Source organism: Anas acuta, chromosome 11 (assembly GCF_963932015.1).
Source record: "Anas acuta chromosome 11, bAnaAcu1.1, whole genome shotgun sequence".
Classification (NCBI taxonomy): Eukaryota; Metazoa; Chordata; class Aves; order Anseriformes; family Anatidae; genus Anas; species Anas acuta.
In genome coordinates this window covers 13,350,809-13,367,205 of record NC_088989.1, presented here as the reverse complement: position 1 = coordinate 13,367,205, position 16,397 = coordinate 13,350,809, and the positions used below count along the sequence as shown (strand labels likewise).

General features: G+C 35.1%; 1 protein-coding gene across 19 annotated transcripts in view; it reads left to right on the top strand.

The window, feature by feature from the left end:
- DOCK3 (dedicator of cytokinesis 3) overlaps positions 1-16,397 on the top strand; it is a 214,339-nt gene that overhangs the window by 62,055 nt on the left and 135,887 nt on the right. For 18 of the 19 annotated variants that reach the window (XR_011100400.1, XM_068694743.1, XM_068694739.1 and 15 more), the window contains exons 6-7: positions 4,878-5,026; positions 13,194-13,278. Coding sequence is in view for 18 of the 19 variants with exons in the window: in XM_068694743.1 (XP_068550844.1) it covers positions 4,878-5,026; positions 13,194-13,278 (234 nt within the window). In the remaining variant the exon portion in view is untranslated. The remainder of the gene's footprint in view (positions 1-4,877; positions 5,027-13,193; positions 13,279-16,397) is intronic. The other variant, XM_068694756.1, reaches the window with a different exon arrangement.

Below are 16,397 nucleotides of genomic sequence, written 5' to 3'. Positions count from 1 at the left end.
AATGGAAATCTAACCTAGATTCCCACAGGGAAGTTTTTGTTCATGTTGTCTGTCAGGATTTCTCCTTCATAACACTAGGCTTTGTTGCCTGACTTCAGCTAAATTTATAGCAGAAATAAAGTTCCTACAATTTTTGTTAAGACACCAAAACCTGCCAGCCACAAGCAACTGATCTGTGGAAGATAGATGTTGTAGTCCTCACAGAACTGCACATTTTTAAAATAATTGACTTGTCTAAAATATCTGTGTTCTCAACATGTTTTAAACAGCTTCCTCATCATGTTTGCCAAAGTTTTAGGATGTGGTGTTTAAAAAATTTAAAATGATTCTGGCTAGGGCTATTCTTGTCTAAATATTTTTATGTTTAGAATTTGGGGAATCTTTCAATCTACTCCTCAGAAATAAAACTAGAATATTTTAGGGACACAGCTGGTCTAGCTAAGTTTGTACTTGTCTTTTTTTTTTTTCTACTGCATGTTGGTATTGGCCTGCACCATCTTCACAGTTCTCCTTTTTAATACATTCACGTAAAACTATGTTCTCAAATTCCTTTGCTTTTCCGTGGGTGCCAGGCTTGATATATCGATAATACAGGATTATGCATATAAGTTTTACTCCATACCTGAGATATCCTGCTTGTGTTCACTTGTGAAGTCTGAACTTTATTCAGCAAGAGGCACCTCATCTGTCATCTCTCTGAATGAGACAACTAATAATTAGTAAGCAGAGAGGTAGCTGGGATAATTGGTGTTTGTATAAATAAAGTACGCTGTATTTTGATGATCTATTTTATTCCCCCTTGTCTTTTGTATATTTGTTTTCTTATGCTGCAGTGTCTTGAAATAGGAGACAGTCTTCCTCTGTTCACATAAAATGCCAAAAAAAAAAAAAAAAAAAAAAAGCCCAACTCCCCAAATCTCAAATATATAGTCATTAAATAGTTTCATGCTCCTCACAGAAACATACGACTGGCCAAGTTTCATGGTGCAGCTTGAATAAATGTGTATCAAGGCCAAATATCCTCTAATCAGCAACAACTTTGTCAGCTTTATACTAGATATACAAGCTTTTTTTTTTTTTTAAAAAAAAAGAGGTTTTAGACACCAAGTCAAAAGCCTCTGTCAAATTCTGACAGTTCTTATCCTTCTGTAGTCCTCTAGAAGAACAGTATCTGAAGCAAAATACATCCCTGTAATTGTTTGATACTAATGTGAATGATTTGAAACAAATTACTTGTTTTGGACAAAAAGTTGTAGAGATGCTGTATGATATTTGCAAATATTGCGATAGTTCTATTAAACTGTTTCTTGAAAAGTTTGCAGTGTTTTAAGGTTTGCATGGTAATAACATTAAAGACTTTGTGTAAGATTAAGCTGTTAAATGCAGCACAAATCTGTAGCACAAGAGCCTTAATATGAAGTAATTTGCTTAATTAAAAAATCCAGACAAAACTGGAAAGGCATGCATTTTGTGTTATTTTGAGGCTTAGGGTTTGCTTTCATGTGCTTATGATGCTTCCAGGCTTTAATGTCGAAGATACTGAAATCCATAAGAAGGAGCCTGGGAAACGTCTATTCTTGTTCTTAGAACAAAAACAGCTTTTGTGACCTTGTCCTCTCTAAGAGCCCAAGGCAATTTTAGAGGAGATGTCTTAAGGGATGGCTCTTAGAATTCTGACTTCTTTACGGTCGTGTTAAATGAAGTCATGATAACAAAATTACTATAAATAGGTCATCTGGCCACAAAGAGAGGCTGTGGGAGAGTTGGGGCTGTTCAGCCTGGACAAGAGAAGGCCCCAGGGAGACCTCACAGCGGCCTTCCAGTGCCTAAAGGGTCCCGCAGGGAGGCTGGGGAGGGACTCTTTGGCAGGGGTGTGGTGATAGGACAAGGGTAATGGCTTCAAACCAAAAGAAGGTGGATTTAGATTAGAAATCAGGAAGAAATTCTTCACTCTGAGGGTGGTGAGGCCCTGGCCCAGGCTGCCCAGAGGAGCTGTGGGTGCCCCATCCCTGGTAGTGCCCAAGGCCAGGCTGAATGGGGCTGGGGGCAGGGGAATGGTTGGGCTTTGGGGTCCCTTCCAACCCATTCTGTGATTCCATGAATATAACAACCAGTATTTTATATATTTCCATGGTATGTGGTATTATTTAGAGAGAAGTGACAAAGGCAGAGTTAGTATTTCAAAGCCACTGCAGGCATGAAACAATGAGGTGGTTGTACTGAAGAATGAAGCAGTTTTATCTGCTAGCTTCTGATTTTGGAATCCTTATGAGGCAGAGAGAAGATACCCGTAGTGTGTGTGTCAGTAGGGGCTTATTTTATGTTGCCACCTGTTTTTAAAATAAATAAATAAAGGAGCTGTGCTGCATGCCCAGGCACTGGTAGCAGGGCTGCAGGTCTCTGTGAGTAGAGGTGGGCTGCTCCAGAACCAGCCAGACCCAGCTGCATCTGGCTCCAAATGGAGCTTGTTAATCACGAGGCTCTTGTGATATGAAGGAGGACACGATAAACTGCTTATTTTTGTTGTTTGTTTGTTTTTTGACTGCATCAAGCTCTTCACTGTCTGCAAGTCTGGAATTAAGTAAGCCACATTCAACTCTGTTGTAGCTCTCCTTTGTCTCAGGAAAGTACTTCCTTTCCCTTCGGTGGGTCTTTCATCTGTGATTCACCTTATATCAGTTTGCCTGAGATCACAGCTACAGCTTCTCTGGCTTTTTTAACCATCATTACAAGAGTGAGGGTGCAGCTTTTTCATCTCAGTATGTTTATTTAGGAAGTCTGAATATGATGAGTTTGGAACTGATTCTCATGATTACTTCATTGCCAAGTGTTTTATTGATGGTATATAGCTAATTTGCTGGTTTGATAGGCCTGAACTACATTGTTTTCGTCTTGTGTCAGAAAAAGTTGCAACCTTTTTGTTCACATAAATAGGAAATGTCTGGTCTTATGTCCTATACCTACTGTCTTCAGCTTGGGTTTGATTTACTTTGCACCACGTTTAGTGAGAAGACTTAAACACAGTTCTAGTAAATTTATATTTACCAGCTATGTGTGACTATCTTCTTTGAATATTTTTTGTATTTTCAACTCTGGAAGTAGATGCCTTTCTGTTGGGTCTGGTGTCTGTATTTCACTTTTTTTTCAGATGGACCAGAACCAATATTGAAAGATTGTGCATCTTTTAATCTCAAAATTGATTAAGAACACCAGATGATCCTGTCTGTGCTCAACCTGCTTCAGCAAAGCAGATGTTTAATCAGATTCAAACAAATTAATAAACTCCTGATCAAAATTGAATGCATTGAGATTTGTTTCTGTAACTCATGCAAGCCTAGTATTCTTGCAGGAAAACAAACTCAGGTAGATGGAAATTATTTTTCTGGTTATTTGTCTTTGACAAATTATATTTGGTAAGATATACAAAAAACATTTTTTCTAATAATATATTGTAATAGAAAAACACATTTCTCTTTGTGGATGTTCCTCTGTCAGATCTAGTAGTGATAAACTGAATTCATCTTCATTTAGAAAGCTTTTATGAAACACTCATTTACAATCAGAAATGCAATTGAGACAGTGCTAGCCTGCGAAGTGTCAGTTTCAATCCTTGTGGTCCGTATTTTCCCCAGGTTTTAAGCTTTCTTAGGCTTCAAGCTTTGCATACAGGTAGGAATGGAGCTTTGTTGTTTCAAAAACACACATACAAAAGTAGCATTCAACCACAGTAGTGATCATCTTTTTATTCCTTTTCTTTGTTTCTTTGGGATCTTCGTTTGTTACACAGGGGCTATTTTATGCAGTATGGCCGTGTAGATAAAAGCATTGACATGCACACACAAAAAGAATTCTAGAAGATAAGGGAGTAGCTTGGATACCCTTCCTTATCTTATGGGTGCTTATAAGTGGTCTTTGTTAGCTTCAGAGTTGCCTTCTGGGGGGTTCTTCCCATGTAGTTATTTCCCACAGGGGAGAACAAACATTGCCAATTCTGCTTTATTTCCCCATGTTGGAAGAATTCTGCTTCTGTTGGAAATGATTGCAGGGTTAGTTGCTTAGGATATTTTTGCTGGTACTGGGTATGGTTTTTTTTTTCATTTTTTACATTAACTTTTCTCCTTGAAAGTAGTTTTGCAGGTAGATTTTATTATTGTTCTAGTTCCTTTCAGAGTGCAGGTAATTAATACTCATTTCACCACCACCACCTATCATAGATACCAATGTAATGTACAGTTAAGTGGAATATTTAAAATATTAAAAGTACTTTTCCGAAGTGATAAAACATTGTTAACTGTTCGGAATACTCATTAGCTTCTGACTTAATGCAGTCTATTTTCCCTCTCTGTTACTTTAAGGCTAAAACTTTGAATTTATTGTATAGTTGGAATAAGTTATCCCTGCTGCACATAATGAATTGATTTAGCTGTGACATTAGGGTCTATCAGAAAATGGACTTCTTAGTAGATTGAGCCCAAAATTTAGCAATAAAAAGCTATTCATTTTAAATAGCATCAGTTAACTCTGCTTTTTGATATAAATATTTTAAAGCTTGTACAAACTGGATTAATGTTCCTCTAGGGTAATTAAATGAAAAATTGGTAACTTATTAATCTCTCTCTTTCTCTTTCCTCTCTTCCTTGCTCTCTGTCCTCACTCCCCTTCTTGCTCTTTCTCTTTCCAAACTGATAAATCTTTCTCTCCCTGTCTTGTCTCCTCCCTGTCTTCCCGGTTTCTTCTCCCCCATTCTTCTTTCCCCCTTGTTTCACCCCCCCTTCCCATTTTTCTCTTTCCAAATTTAATCTTTCTTTCATTTTCTTTCTTTTCTTTTTTTCCTTTCTCATTCTTTCTCTTCCCCTCCCAAAAATATGCCTTTACAGAAACATAAGGTAGATCTTTTCTACAAACTGCGCCATGTGATGAATGAACTCATTGACCTACGTAGACAGCTGCTGTCAGGTCACTTGACACAGGATCAGGTGCGAGAGGTCAAGAGACACCTCACAGTGAGGCTGGACTGGGGCAATGAGTAAGTACAGGTACCAGCTGGGTACTGTTTGTTCTAATTACTTTAAATAGCTTTTATTTAGAAAAAAAAATCTTTTCAATAATATTTGTAAGCAGGTAGAACATTTGTTAATTTGGAAGCCATATACAACTTTTTACAGTGAGTTTACTGCATAGGTCTTATACTACTACTTTCTCTTTAAGGCTGCACTTTTAAAAGGTTCAGGTCAATTTACTTTATTTGTTTCAGTGAAGTGATTGTTATGCCTGGGAAGATGTGATCGTAGATAGTAAAAAAAAAAAAAAAAAAAAAAAAAACACACACAAACAAACAAACAAAAAAACACACCACTATTTTCATTGAAGAAGTATGAAGAAGTATTTTAATGGTTGGTGCAATTACTATAGAATCTCACCGGCAATAATGACACTGGAACTGAAGCTGTGATAATGCAGATTTTTGATATAATCTATGTATTTGGCTATTGATGACATTTCTCAAATGCTTGGACTCCTTGGTCAATTTCACTGTGATTTTGTAGAGAATGTTTTTAAAGAGTCAATGAAAACTGCAATTCAGATAGAAGGTGAAATGGTAATAAGCTACCATTAAACAAAAACTAGCCCTTCAGCAGAGTTGTTTTTGTTCTTACATAAAGTGTATCAGACAGGTAAGTTTTGCTTGACATGCATATGACCTTTTCAAACAAAGTATCTCCCTCAGGCATATAGACACTATTTTTCATCCAGGAGTAGGATTAGTGCTAATTAAAATACAGGGTGGGACAGGAGGCAGTTCTGTAACTCCATAGCTGAGGAAGCAAGGCAAATATTTGTTACTAACAGAGCTCTTTTATGACTTCATTGCATAGTCATCTGCTTCAGGTCTTCCTCCAAGAGATATACTTAAACATAGTCATGATGAAACTTTAGCTAGCCCCCATCCTACATTTCACATCTCCCCTGTGGAAAGAAAGCTCTGAAGGACATCATCTAATAGATGTCATCAAGTCACTGTTCTGCAGCTTCATCTTATATAGTTACCTTCCATTGTCATTCCCACCAGAGTAAGTGGGATCTAAGAAACTGTGCTTGAACATTATGTAAAACATTTTTTTCTCAAAGTTATATAAAACATTTTTTCTCAAGGAGTGTATTTAAATTAGTAACAGTGACTAGCAAAAAAGTTTTAAGAATAAAAGATGAGGAGAGTGGACAGCAATGAAGAAAATAGGCTGCTCAACTTAGTGACTATAGAAAATTTTTTTTTTCAATACGCTAAATGTAAAATCATGAAATACAAATTACATTAAAACTATAAAACTAATGCATGACAGCTGTGGAAAAACATCAGTTAAATCAGTAGATATAAATATGTTCATGATTCAATTCATTTGCTCAGAATGCTTATTTAGGGGAAAAAAGTGCTTCTTACTGTGTAAGAACAGCTATTATTCTCCCTAAAGAAAAAGGTACACGGTATCAGATATGGATTCTGAAACAGAAGAGGGTATTGGTAAAGGAATTGCATAAAAATCTTTTCAGTCATACGCCTTTTTAACTATATCTGTACACTATGCAATATTTAAATGGGCATTTCGTCAGTCTTTCTGCAACATCACTTTCTTGTATCTCCCCTGAATTTTATCGTGAAATTCACGACCGCGTTTCCTAATCTGTTGAAAACAATGGTTTTCATATGCATGTTCACATAGTAACGCCAAATTTCTCAAACAGTGACAAAATTCTTCTTTCATATTTGAGATTCTCAAATGAATGAAAAATGCCATTACTAACATGCATTAATATTAACTGAGAAACTTAAATACATGCAGTTTGAGTAGGTATATAATTGCTTAGGGTAGCATAATTTAATGGAAGACATTCCCCAGCCAAGTTACTTAGATGTGCATATCTACTATGTAGCATGTATCATTTAGGGTAAAGCTATTTTTGTCTCAACCATGATCATTAATGCATTGCATTATTTGGGATGGAGTAATAAAAACATGAAATTCACATTTGTCTCCACCAGTTAGGAGGTTTTCTTTTCTGTTTTTTTTGAACTGGTGTTTTTTTCCTTTAAATAACCTGGCAGTGGTTCTGGTAGTCATCCTGTGTGTTCTTGTAGGAGTTGGCAGAAATCAAAGAAAAAATATATGCCCTGGATTAGTAGTTACAGGGTGGGTGTTTGTTGTTGTTGTTGTGTGTGTAGTTTTTTTGTGGGAGAACTCCTTTGGGCTGTTTCCATAACTCGACAGGGAATTTCTGTTTTGTTTTATTTTGTATATTTAGCCTAAAATATTAAGAACGTTTGCTCTGTAGTTTGGTGTATTAAGAATGTAGGGATATAATTTAAAATTATTGCTGCTAACCTTTTGTATTGTTGCTAGTCATTCTTATAATGTAATGCTTATTTCTACTTACTGTACCAATTTTATCTTTTTGTTACTTAGACTTTTTTTTTCTCTTCATTACAAAACTATGATACTGGATGAATCTTTTTTATGCTTTATCTCTGCTAGTTATCCATAGTTAGGTTACTTGTGTATTCATGCAGTGGCTGGTATTACTGCATTTCAGTGCATTACTGCATTTCACATTCAAAAGAATACTTTTTCTAAGCGTAATAGCATCTTAGTATTTTTAGACTTTCAGTTTTGAGCCTCTTCATTTATATTTTTGTGCAGTTAAAGTCTCATAATATTTTTTGCCTCCATGTCATGCTAGATTTTATACAGAACAATACAAATAGGTTTTTAAAAAAATCATCGCTCTGATATAATTTGTGAGGACATTGCTCCATTGAAGTCTGAAATGCTATTAGAAATGTCCAGTAGTCTATAAATAACAAGGAAAAATGTATATATCAGGGAACTATATAAAATATATAGCTGGAAGTCTGCAACGATCATGTTATAAAGCTGAAATCTGCAGTTCCTCTCAATTTAAGTCAAGTTACAAGTAAAATCGAAACTTGACTTTGAAATATTCCATTGTTGTTTTTTTTAAACAAATAGTTGACTTTTTCAACTTTTACTAATGCTTAGTGCTTTAGAACTTGTGAAATGACATCTCTGATAGGAAAGGCTACCTGCAGCATTCACAAGAGAGGACCATCAATACTCTGATTTGCATATCTGCTATGTCCCCCAGCACTGTTTGAATGCACTTGCTCCAAATCAGAATTAATCTTATTTCCTAACAAAAATTTTTGTCATTCTAGAGACATACATCAAAAAGGGAGGAATTTGCCTCACAGAGTTTCTGTTTGAAATGGGAATGCTCTGCTTCTGCTCCAGTGCACAAAATTAATTGCAGCAGTGTGTGAATGCTTTATTTACCAAAAAGGCAGAATAAAATTCTTCAAAGTAATTCAACTTAAAAATCAGAGGTCATTTAAAATTGTCTTCAGGATTTATGCTTTCAGATTAATATAATACCTGTCAGGAGATTAACAGAAGGCATCCAAGCACCTGACCGTAGTCACTTTCACATTTATACTGAGCAAAAATACTTGCTTCCCTACAAATCTGGGATACTCAGAAACAGAGTAGGGAAGGAGGAACCACCAAAACTTTTGGATAGATAAGGCATAAGCAAGATGAGTTGGTAGGCTTGTGTTACTTGTTAGCCAAAGGTTATTCTTACATGAAATGTTATTGAAGTCATTGCACTGAAAGAAATCTTCCAAATATAATAAGCTGCCATAAATTTGGCACTGAAAGATCCATAGGCAGCAGAAAGTTACAAATGAACGATTAAGAAGAAAACCAGAAAAAAATATAGAAGTAGAGTATGTATTTTTTTACATCATTAATATAATGAAACCCTTTTAATTCTGTGGTTTGTCTTTTACCTCAAAAATGTCATAGACATAGACAGTGTCAGTTCCTACTTAATACTAAAATTTGAAGCACTTTAGAGGGAATAGTGTGATCCATTGAAGTAATCGGTAGTCTGAAAGCTCTCAAAAAGTCCTGAGTTTCAGTGTTTCCACCCTTAGAAACTTGTTTTTGGAGTTTGACTTGCCACCTTGTTACAGTTTTCTTGATAAAGAGAAGTAATTACTTCCCAATAGTGTTGCAACAGTTAACTTAAAATTTGTAAAATGTATCTGAAGATATGTATTGAATGTATACATGAGGTCACAATATCTTGAAATCCCTGTGAGAGTTAAAGAAATCCCTACTATTGTAGTTGTCACATCTTACAGAAATTGTTGTTGTTGCACTGAAGATGATCAAAGTAAGAGTGAACAATGTAAACAGCCATAAAGAAATGCCTTTAAGAAGGTTGCAGAAATAATAGCTCTAATTTCATCTGAATATGCTTCCTCCCCCCCCCCCCGCCCTGGAACTCTCTTGGATGTCAGCCTTGGAAGAAAACCTTAATATCCTCACTCTGTAGCCTGATGCTTCCATGATCAGAAGTATTTGCTGCCAGTTCTGTTAATCAGTGCCTTACTGAGATTGCTGAGATTGCTTACTTTCTACTACTTCTCATCAACTTCATTTTAAAAATAATCTCCTGCATAACATTAAATCAACGCTTTACTAATTTCCTCAAAACTTAGAGTCTTGCAGTTTGTGTACAAAATAATTCTATCAAAGTGTCAAGTTGTATTAGTACAGTTTAATTTTTACAAACATGTTTTTTGTATATTTCATTTTCTGTTAATGTTTCTATTGTATTTCCATCAGTTGTATTCTTCTATTGTATTTATTGTATATATTCTTGTATTTATTTACATATACGTATGTATATGTACATTTATATGTACGTATATTACATATGTATATATGTGTTGTTTATATTCTTGTATTGTATTTCCATCAAAGTCTGCATGTAGTTTATGTGAATAGCTGCTGGAATCGTTAGTTACCATTCACCCCCTTTATAAATTTGCATAAGAGAAATGTGAATGATATTAAATGAGGCTTTGCCATAGTCAGAGAAAGAATACAATGAAAATTTGTGGCTGCAAAATTAAAGCCAGAGTCAGGGTAAAATGCAAGTATTTTGGAGCAAGGTAGAGTAGATCTTGAATGCTCTCGGAATGTGATAAATTCTCCCGATCTTTTCTTCACGACTGGATGTGCCTCCTAAAAATGTATTTCAGTGAAATGACAGTCATTTCTGCAAGGATCTTGAAGGAAAATTTGCTAGGACTTTATGAATTCAAAATGGTCTAGTATTCATATTGATAATATATGAAAGCATTATAAATTAAGGTGGTTCTTTGAAGCTGCCATTAAAACCAAGTTGATTTTTTGTGGAAACCCAGTCAACCTGCAGTGTTGTTGTGTGTTCATCCCTTTCAGTCTTACATCAGGTAGCACTTCTCTCAATTAGTTTGTCTTGGCATTACTTGAGAAAAAGTACCAGGAGATTTATTCAGGTGGTATATTTATTTATTTATTTTCTCCCAGAGAAAGTAAAATTAAATCTTAAGTTTTAAAGATTGCTACATGGAAGAGAAGGAATATCTGCATGTCAGCAGGACTTGTCCTAGACATATGGTACCAAGAGATAGTTGACAGGCTTGGGAATTTTTTGTAGGTGTACTTGGGAAATATTTGTGAAAGTCAGTAGAGTGTTAAGACAGAATAAAAAAAAAAAAAGAAGAAAAAGAAGAATTTGCTTGTAAAAGAAATGTTGTGGAGAGAGGAACTGTCAAATAGACAAAATAGCACATTATCTAATTTTTATGCATGCTGTGTTTTGCAGAAAAAATTCTTGGCAGCTGGTGCTCTTGTATTCCCAAGTACTTGATAATAGAGGGTGAAAGTGGGCCACTAACTGTCGTTGTCATTGCAAACATTGTCAGTCCTCTGTGGACAAAAAATTAAAAATAAAAAAATAAAAATTGATACAAATAAAATGCATAAACCTGAACTCCAACTTGGACAATATTAGTAGTAAAGGAAAAAATACCTCTATCTGCTGGGAGGAGGTACCGCACAGGATTAACATAGTATTAAAGAACGAGAATCTTCTGTCTGGAAATCCATGGTGTTAAAGGATTTAACTAAAAATAGGGCATCAGATAAGTTTCACAGGGATACTGGTGCAGTTGTGTTGAACATTATTAAGTAGAAGATAATACCTTTGTCATGTATTGGGTAATGAGTCCAAGCAGTTTGACCTTAGTTCTCTAGAGGGTTTAAATTATGAGACCAGAACAATATTAGGCTATGATTAGATGTGGCAATTTTATCCTGTACATTTCTGACAGTGCTTTGTAACTGCATAAGAACTGTAATGCAGTGTTCTGTGTGTTTGATCACTTTATTAGGAGTTTGTCGTCATCCATATGTTGAGAAATTACTTCATGAATATACTTTAAATGTGTGCATGTGTGTACACATGTGAGTGATATACTCTTTTAAAAGTGGTTTAGATATTCAGACTCATGAAAACTTCTGCAAATAAATATGACGAGCATTAGCTTTAATTTGAAACATTTTGAAGTGGATCTTCTCCTTACTACTATTTTGACCTGCAACCATTTGTTACATTTTTGGTCTTCCTATATGTAGACTCCAATGGCAGCTGCAGTTGAGGATTACTTAACGTGTTCTCAATTTAATCTTTTTCATTTGGTAAACAGAAAGTAATTTTCAGCTTTACAGATACAGTTTTCTGCTACTGGTCTGGGCTTAATCAAGACAAAGTGTGTGAAAGGTATAAAATTATCATTTTCACAATTTTGCACTAGAGTTTAGAAATTTTTATTTGGCATAAAAACTTAATTGAAGAAGGAAAAATGTTCTTTTTTCCACTGAAAATGTAATTGTTTTTGTCAAAGAACTAAAAATACAGAAATTCCCATTTGTCTGCACAATATTTTAATGGCAATTATAGCACTGCCTGTTTGCCAGTAAGTGGACGTGGGCTGAACTGTGTTTTTTGAGAGATGATGGTTTGGGGACATAATTAAAGATGGAAAGCCTGATTAAGTAGAGTTCTTAAAAAATAAAAATAGGGACTTGGGAACTTAAGGGAAATGATTAAAAACACAGTGGTCAACAAAGGCATCTAGGCTTCGTACAAACTACTGGCTCTTACTTGCTGCTGTTTTAAGTTAATTGCTCAGAAAGAGACGCTGCGTTGCCTGGAGGCTTCTGTTTATTGTACCGTACAACTATTCTGTGGTACCTGAGGGTTTTTCAAATAAAAGTTTTCATTTGCCATCAGGAACAATGCAGTGCAGAATGTTTCTCTAAATACAAAATTAAATTGGATTTTGTTTTAGTTGTCTATTTGGTGACAAATGTGAAAGGGTAGTGTCCATAAGGGCACCTCTTCTGATTTTTTTTTCTAGGTTAAGAAATTTCATATAAAATACATGTAAATGAAATATCAAAGTTATGTAAGAATGAAAGGGGGGAAGTGGTTCATTTGTGTGTGTCTTTAATTTTACTCCTAATGTGTGTAATTAGAATAGCTTTTTATTGTAACTGTCTGAGTGCTTTATGCCTCAGAGCCTGAGCAACTATAGAGCAAAAAAGAATTTCTTAACCAGCCCTCCTTTTTGCACTGGAAGACCTTTTTGTTAGTTTATGTATTTGATCTAAGCCAAAATCCTATTTTAGTTTGGACTAATCAGAAGCGTGCAAATATTGTGTGCATTATAAATACCAATTAAAATTCCTTGTGGTATTTTTCTAGCTATTGCTCAAGAATTTATAAGAATGTTTATGTATCATGTTTCTACGTGGATAAAGTTGGGGGTTTAGTTGCATGAGCACCAGGAATTTCATTCAAAGCAGCTTCCAAAAGCAAAGGATGTATTTGCACCTTTGAATAGGGTCACTATCAGAACTTTTTTTCATTACGTAGCGAAGAAACCTACCTAATTACTGCAGCAGAAATCAGAGTACTAACTTCACTTGCCTACTACATCTCCAATTAACATGTTCTGGATACTGCCTGAACATACTGGCCAAAACACTACTTGCTACAGCTTCTCTGAAGTCGGTGAACAACAAGGAACAAATTCAGTGTCTTTCTGTTTATTTGCGTTTACTTTTATTTAGAAAGCTTCTGTTTATTCATTAACAATTGCAAAAAGATTTAAATACAATTCAGTATTTGTCTCCTTGTCCTTGAGTAAGTATATGTAGTGGGTGATTGTGGATGTTAATGCATTATACTTATCATTGCTCCTTCCTTCTCTTTTGCAGACATTTGGGCCTAGATTTAGTTCCTCGGAAGGACTTTGAGGTTGTGGATTCAGATCAGATCAGTGTTTCAGACCTTTATAAAATGGTAAGAAATCTATGAGACATTCCTGTGAGTTTTCACTTTGGGAGGGAAAGAAGAGGAAAAAATTATTTCGTTTTACATATTATGTCTTGATTACAATAGCGTGGTAAGCTTTCCATAGGCTTTTTTAACATGTTTTTCATCTACACCCTTACCATGAGAATAGTCAGTGTCTCAAGTACCCTGAGTTCATTTTAGTAAGAATGAACCACCTTTGTTTTGGAAGTGGCACGCTATATACAATTTAAATGCAATTTACAAAATAACCTAGTATGAAAAATAGAGAAACTAACTTTGAATGTTGTTTCTTTCTACTTTTTTTTCCTTAAATGTGCTTTTTCAGAAGTAGCAAAAGAAGTCATAAAAAGACAAATCCGTCAGAGACAGATAATGGAAATAATTTTAAACTTTGTTGCTAAAATCAATGTATTAGCATTAAATGAAGCATTAATAATATTTTTTCACTATTCATATAATTTAAGAAAAATAAGTCTGGAAAATCTTAAAAGGTCATCCAGTCCATTCTTCCACATAATGTCAGGATCAACAGTCTCTGTCGGTTGTGACAATTTCTTCTGTTTCTAAAAATCTCCTGTGACTGAGAATCCACAGCCTACTCAGGCAGTCTTTGCAATTTGGTAATTTTATTAATGGTGAAAATAAAATGTATACTTCTGTTGTTGTTGTTGAAGTATAAGCTTCACATCTTCCTGTTGTGTCCACGGTGAAAGATTATTCCCTGCCTGTTTGCACCACAGTTTATGTGCTTGAATACTGTTGTCCCATTTGGTCTTCTCTTCCTTAGGCAAGACAACTCCATTTATATTTTCCTTCAAAGGTCAGATTTTCTAGACCTCTGCTTCCCACATGTATTTTGTAGACATCATACAAGATAATCTGCCATTTGCCATTTAATAACTGCCTTTTCCATTTATACTGTTGAATTCTGTCTGGTGGGAAATAGGATGCTTCATAGTATCACTGTCGTAATAGCTTGCGGACGTCTGTTCATTTGAAAGTGCCATGAACCAGGCAGATGACCCTGCAAGTTTTATTGACGTACAACGAAGAAGTTTTAACAGGCTGCTGTTGGGTTACATGATTGTTAATTCAAACAGCAATTATTAACTTGCTGGTAGAGATTAAAGTGTTCCTTGCTGTAAGATCTAGTGTTAGTCAACCTACTTTCATTGATTAAAACTTCCTGAGCCTGCAGTTCATCAGAAGGTGCGTGAGTCTAGAAAGTCCATGAGAGCCACTATCTGATTCTTCCAGGAGAGTCTGCAGATAAAAAGAAAAATCTGCTTACAGGATGTGCATAAATAATAAACATCTTGGCCCCGTTTCAAAGATTTTTGAGCTCACAGAAGATGGAAGGAGACTGAATAAGTTACGAAAAGCAAAACTAATTCTTGAACATTAAGGCCATCTCTGTTGTGTGGCAATGTCCTTTAGAAACCATATCTCTTTCATTTTAGTAGAAACGTTTTGGATTATTTATATCATATTACAGTGGTTTTCATGAAAAGATATAAAAATTGTGCTACGTAAGGGAAAAGAAAAAAAACAACAACAAAGTACAGCACTCTGCAGTACTGATTTATAAGTTTGTTCCTGATTTGCCATAGACTGAGGAGGGTTTGGTGCTATTATAGGAGAATTTTCCTTCACATAGAGTACAGAAACAACTATCAGTACAAAATTAAATTGGTAATGACTCAAAGAATGCAAGTTAAGTTGCTAATGGGATTACTTTCTTACTCTGTCCTTCTTTCTGAAGGTGTTGTGTTGTTTTTGATTTTATTCTGAATACTTGTAGTACAGCAAACGTTTAATTGTCAGAGTTGTCTGATTACATCCCCATCTTAGTCCTGAAGAAAATGTCCACGGCAGTTTTCTGCTCAGATCTGTGCTAGTATTTAGAGCATGACCATTAGTTGGTTCACACTTCACAATCGCTTTAGTTTGTAGATTCAGGAAGACAGTGCTGTCTAATCACATCTTGTACATAGAAGGCAATTTCAGGAACCAAAACATCTGAGAACTTAGTATTTGCCTAACTTAAATTTTGTAGCAATTGAAGATTTTTTTTAACCCATAGAGAGAATTTCTCTGTACTTCCAGCAAAATACTTAATGGATTATCAAATCAGCAATGAGGTTTTACATTGCAAAATAATCTTGTGGGAATAGTCATGAGAGCCCAATTACTTTTCCATATTTGCAGAATTGTAGAATGTTAAATGTACCATAGAAAATAGTCTCATATTAGCAGAAAAATGGATGAAGTAACCCTAGGCTTTCCCATCTGTGAGAAGAAATTGAAGCATTTTATACAGAGTTATTAGGCTCAGCATTACTTCCACTGGTAAAATTTTCAATTTAAAAATTTTGTGCTTCTTTTCTAACTACCATTTTACTTTGCTATAAGTATTTGTGACTACTGTGTGAGGGTCGTTCTCTTCATCTCTTTGTCAGAACTGTTGTGCTCTGAGACCTTGTATATCCAGCTTCTCCAGATGAATCATTATGAAGCCAAATCTTAGTGGCTTCAGGATGAGCAGTCAGAAATTGTCTTTATTCTTGAAAGAAACCAAATCACTCATTCCTTATGATGATATTTGTGATTTTACCTAATACAATCAAATACCTTTTTTCTTACTTTCATTTTTTAATTTACATTACTTTTGAAACGGTGAGATAATATGTCGTCAGAATTCTGCCCCCAGAGCTCAGTGCTGGATTTGCCGCTAGATTGAAGCTGTCATTCATTAAGCAACACAAGTCTAGCAGAATGTCAGTAACCCTTGGACAGTACTTTTTAGTAAAGGGAGTTGCAAGACAAATGGCAGGAGGTATTTTGAAGAATCAGAAATGTTCAAACCTGGCCATTAAGTATGTTTTGCTTTTCTATAGATGTATTGATTTGTGTATGCGTGTTCAGGGAGAATTTAGGAGTTGCATGAAAAGCACAACTACTTGGCTGTGTTACTGATAGGTTTAACCATTTCTCTCAACTATCTTAAAAAATTACCAGAGTTTCTAATTAAAAAGACAAGTGCAAAATTAATATGCTGCCATCACCTCATAATTGGTTATGCTTTACTCTGAAAATGAGTTTGG